We start from the raw sequence: 4,797 nt of genomic DNA, 5'->3' as shown, positions 1-4,797 counted from the left end.
ATGGAGCCCGTGTCAGCTCTACCGCTACCGCGGAACCGGCACCGCCGCCGCCACCGCCGCGCCGCCCAACGGCACCGGGCCCTGCACCCGCGGGTGGCACTACGCCCTGCCCGCCGCCGGGCTGCGCTCCAACCTGGTCACCGAGGTGCGGGGGGGGGGCGCTGAGGTCCGGGGGGGGCCGGGGAGGGGGGATTTGGGAGTGTCGTGGGGCCGGGGGTTATAGGGGCCTCTGAGTGCGTGGGGGTTCGGGAGGGTCCGGGGGGAGCCCTGGGGTTGGGGAGGAGGTTAAGAGGGTGTAAGGGTGTCCGTGAGTTTTGGGGATTGGGGGGGGATCTGAGTGCGGGGAGGTGTGGAAGGGTGCGTGGGTCCGGGGGGGAGCAGGGGATGGCGTGGGGCTACAGGGGTCCTTGGATTTGTGGGTGCTTGGGAGGATCTGTGGGGGGGGGGGGCTGGAGCAGAGTGGGGATTGAGAGGGTTCTGGGGGGATTTCCCGTGTTCTGGGGGCTTGGGGCTCTTCAGATCTGTGGGATTTAGAGGCGGTGGGGGGGTTGGAAGGGACCCAGGGTGGGGGTGAACGGTGTATGGGAGGTCTGGGGGCCTTGGTGTATAGGGGGTCCTGAGTTCAGGGGGGCTCGGGAGGCTCTGGGAGGGCCCTGGGGTTGGGGAGGTGTTGAGAGAGTCTGGGGGGTTCCTTAAGTTAGTGAAGGGCTGAGAAGTTCTGGACGTGAGTGGGATCTGCAGAGTCCTGGGGTCTGGGGGGGGCTTGGAGAGTCTGGGGGAATCCTTGCATTTTGGGGGTACCTGGGGGATCCTGGTGTGGGGGTTCTGTGGAGTCCTGGGGTCCGGGGTGGGGCTCCAAGGGACCTCGGGGGGCTCTGGAGGGTATTCCCAAGGTCTGGGACCCCTTGGAGGAATCAGAGGGTGCCCAGAAGCCCCCAGGCAATGCAGTGCACCCCCACCTCCCCCCGCAGTGGGACCTGGTGTGCGCCGCGCGCTGGAAGGTGCCCCTGGAGCAGACCACGCACCTGCTGGGCTGGGCGCTGGGCAGCGTCACCGCGGGCATGGCCTGCGACAGGTAGCGGGGGGGGGGGGGGGGGGGGGGGGCGGGGGGGGGGGGGGGGGGGGGGGGGGGGGGGGGGGGGGGGGGTGGGTGACCCCTGCAGGGCCCCCAGCCCAGCTCACCCCCACCCCCTTACCCCCCAGGTTTGGCCGCCGTCCCACCTTCCTGGTGTCCCTGGGGCTGGCGGTGCCGCTGGGGCTCGGCGTGGCGTTGGCCATCGACTTTGTCATGGTGCTGGTGGCACGGCTGCTTTTCGGGGCCGCGCTGGCCGGAGCATTCCTCTCCCTCTATGTGGCACGTGAGTGGGGTGGGGGGTGCTGCGGGGTGGGGGGTGCTGCGGGATGTGGGGTGCTGCGGGGTGGGGTGCTCCAGCAAGTGGCATGCTGTGGGTTGTGGGATGGATGCTGTGGGATGAGGGATGCAAGATGCTGTGGGATGCTCTGGGATCCAGGGCCCTGCAGGATGCAGGTGTCCCATGGCCATGTCCCCCATTCTGCACCCCTCGTGCCTCCGTCTCACACCAGGGCTGGAGCTGTGTGACCCCCCGCACCGGCTGGAGGTGACGATGATCGCCGGCTTCTCCTGGCTGGCGGGAGAGCTGCTGCTGCCGGGGCTGGCGGTGCTGTGCCGGGAGTGGCGGGTGCTGCAGGGCGCCGTGACGGCCGTGCTGGCGCTGCTGGCGGCGTGCTGGTGGTGAGCACGGGGGGGAGTGGGGCCGGGCGGTGCCCGCTGCCGGCACACCCCGCCATCAAAGGCAGCGGGGCTCTCTCGTGCGGCCTGGGTAAATGTTTGCTCAGACCTCGAGCTGAGGGTTTCCAGGAATGGGGTGGGGGTGGGTGGCAGCGGGGGGGTCAGTCCCTGTGCTCGCCCCGTGACGTTGGTCCCCCGCAGGTGCCCGGCGCTGCTGCTGGAGTCCCCGCGCTGGCTGCTGGCCACGCAGCAGCTGGACAGGGCCAAGAAGACCCTGCGGGCGCTGGCGGGGAGCGGTGGGCGCGGGGCCGAGGAGCAGGGCAGCACCATGGCGGGTGCGTGGGGGGAGCGGCTGGGACCCCCCTTCCTGATCTCGATGGTGCCGTGCCGGCTCTGAGCCCTGTGCCGTGCAGAGCTGGAGGCGCTGGAGGAGCAGTGCCCGGAGCCCCACTACCACAGCGTGTGCGAGATCTTCGGCACCAGGGTCATCTGGAAGAACGCCGTCATCCTCGGCTTCACCGCGTGAGCGCGGCGGCTTCCCCAAAACCCCCCATCCTGACCCCGACCCCTCCCGTGACCTACCCCCCCCCCCATCCCCACCCCGCAGGTTCATCGGCTCCGGTATCCGGCACTGCTTCACCCGCAATCTGGCCCCGCACCTCCCGCGCTTCCTGCCCGCGTACTTCGCGCTGCGGGGCCCCGAGGCGGCCGCGTGCCTCTTCCTCTGCGTCACCGTGGAGCGCTGCGGGCGTCGCGCGGTGCTGCTGCTGTGCACCGTGCTGACCGGCACCGCCTCGCTGCTGCTGCTGGCGCTCACCCAGTGTAAGGAGCCGGGGGGGTGGGGGGGGATTGGGGGCTGCTGGGGTTTGCGCCTTCATGGCTCTTCCCTCCCCCCCCCCATCCCCTTCCCCGCACAGACCTCCTGGAGCTCATCGTGCTGATGCTGTCGGTGCTGGGGGTCACCGCCTCGCACGCCGTCACCATGCTCAGCATCTTCTTCGCCAGCGAGGTGCTGCCCACCGTGGTCAGGTGAGCGATCCCCAACCCCCCCAGCACATCACCCCTGAGCCTCCCCCTGCTCCTTTCCCTCCCGGCTCTCAGCTCGTTCTCCCCCCGCAGAGGCGCGGGGCTGGGCCTGGTGGTGGGGGCCAACCTGGTGGGCTCCGCGGCCGCCCCCATCGCCGCCGTGGCCAGCAGCCGCGGGTTCTTCCTGCACCACCTGGTGTTCGCCTCCTTCGCCATCCTGGCGGTGCTCAGCATCATGCTGCTGCCCGAGAGCCAGGGCCGCCGCCTGCCCCACTCCCTGCAGGAGGGCGAGAGCCAGCGCCGGCCCCCCCTCTTCCGCCGCCCACCCCGCGAGGACCACCTCCCCCTGCTCGCCCCCCGCGGCATTCCCCACGATTACTCCCGCATCGTCCCCTCTGCCCAAAGGGCGCTGGGACCGGGCCGCGGCCCTGCGGGTCCCCCCCCCGAGACATAGACGCGGCCCCCCAGGGGGGTTCCCAATGCTGCTGGGCCGGGTGTGGGCGGGGGGGGAACAAGCTCAGCGATGGGTGCGCCCAGACCCCCTCCGCCAAGCTGGACCCCCCCCCCGCTGCTCCGAGGCCCCCATCCCCGTGTGGTTCTGGGGCTGGGAAAGGGCTGCGTGCCCCCCCCGCCCCCCCCCCCCCCCCGCCCCCCCCACATTGCTGGGGCCGGATCCTGCCCCGGGAGGAGCGCTGCTGGGAGTCCTGGGGCGGGGGTGATGCCCCGAGAGAGGAGGGGGGGAGGAGGGGTGGATGCAGCGGGCGCTCACGTGCTGCCAATAAAAGTGCCTTTGTTTGTACACGGGGGGGTACAGCCGGGGTCCCCCCGGGCTGGGAGCTTTATTGGGGGAGGAGGGGGGAACCCTTCCCAGTGCGGGGCCCGGCAGCGGCGCGTGGGTGCGCGAACCCCGCCAGGTGGCACCCACCGCGCAGAACCACCGCGTTGCCCGGCTGCGGGACGGGGGGGGGCTGCGGGACGGTGGGGGGGTCCCGTCACGGCCCGTAGAGGTCCGCCAGGCGGCGGAAGCGCGGCCCCCACTCGCGCAGGTAATCGTAGTCCTGGTCCCCGTCCGTCAGGCTGGAGACGATGGAGCTGAGCGCGCTGCCCGCCGAGCCCGAGCCCTCGTAGTCGTAGATGAGCGCCGTGTCGTAGGGGGGCACGCTGGGGTCGCTGTCAGCCGCCTGCAGCCCCTGCGGGGTCGGGGGAGGCGTCAGCCCCCGTGGGATACGGGGCGAGCGGGGGGGGGGCTGGGGACTGTGCCTCGTCCCACCTCGTTGATGAAGTCCTCGATGTCGGAGGGGCCGCGGGGCGGGCGCCGGGAGGGGCCCGGGGGGGTGGCGGTGCGCAACGGCGCGTCCCTGCGCAGCGGGGGGCGGCTGTGGGGCGGGGGGTGCCGCAGCTGGGTCAGGTCGTAGGCGTCCTGCGGGGCGGGGGGTCAGCAACGGCGCAATGCGACCAACCCCTCCCCAGTCTCTGATCCCCCTCCCCACCCCGCTGCCCGCACCTGGTCCTCCTCGCCGCCGCCCTGCTCGTCGTAGTTGAGCACGTTGTCCCGCACATCGTCCCCCCAGCGCTGCAGCAGTCCCCGGCGCTGCGCCCGGCGGCGGCTCCGGACCTGAGCGGCCCCCAGCAGCACCAGCACTGCGGGACGGACGGCGTGGGGCCGGGGGGAGCCACGGGATGGGGCACGGGGAGGTGGGAGAGAGTTGGGGTGAGGGTAAGGGGTTGGGTGGTGGGGATGGAGATAGATAAGGGGTCGGGGTGACGTGGGGGCACGAGGGCAGGTGAGGATGGGATGGGGCAGTGGGGGGGCTGGGGGGGCTGTGTGGGGCCACTCACGCAGGAGGAGGGCAGCGCTGCCGACGATGACCACCAGGGCCTCCAGGGCGACCCCGACCCCGGCGCTGGCGGCCGCCAGGACCCCGTCCTCGCAGAGCCCATCGCGGCCGCAGGGACACACGGAGACGTTGAGCAGCTGCTGCTGCTCCCGGGGGGGGGTCCCCGAGTCCCGCAGCAACAGC

General features: G+C 72.2%; 2 protein-coding genes across 2 annotated transcripts in view; one reads left to right on the top strand and one right to left on the bottom strand.

Moving 5' to 3' along the window:
• SLC22A31 (solute carrier family 22 member 31) lies at positions 13–3,413 on the top strand. Its single transcript, XM_021408474.1, has 7 exons — positions 13–145; positions 972–1,075; positions 1,204–1,358; positions 1,585–1,753; positions 2,358–2,572; positions 2,668–2,779; positions 2,870–3,413. Exons 2-7 carry the CDS (start codon positions 1,062–1,064, stop codon positions 3,228–3,230), a joined length of 1,026 nt encoding a protein of 341 aa, XP_021264149.1. The 5' UTR covers positions 13–145; positions 972–1,061; the 3' UTR covers positions 3,231–3,413.
• Positions 3,415–4,797, bottom strand: part of CDH15 (cadherin 15) — an 11,963-nt gene continuing 10,580 nt past the window's right edge. The window contains exons 10-13 of the mRNA XM_021408910.1: positions 4,616–4,797; positions 4,281–4,417; positions 4,047–4,196; positions 3,415–3,966 (exon numbers count right to left, since the gene is read on the bottom strand). The exon at positions 4,616–4,797 is cut by the window's right edge and continues 361 nt beyond it. Coding sequence (XP_021264585.1) covers positions 3,769–3,966; positions 4,047–4,196; positions 4,281–4,417; positions 4,616–4,797 — 667 coding nt within the window. The 3' untranslated portion in view covers positions 3,415–3,768. The remainder of the gene's footprint in view (positions 3,967–4,046; positions 4,197–4,280; positions 4,418–4,615) is intronic.

The sequence above is a fragment of the Numida meleagris genome, chromosome 10 (assembly GCF_002078875.1).
Source record: "Numida meleagris isolate 19003 breed g44 Domestic line chromosome 10, NumMel1.0, whole genome shotgun sequence".
Lineage (NCBI taxonomy): Eukaryota > Metazoa > Chordata > Aves > Galliformes > Numididae > Numida > Numida meleagris.
This window is presented reverse-complemented; position numbering and strand designations above follow the sequence as displayed.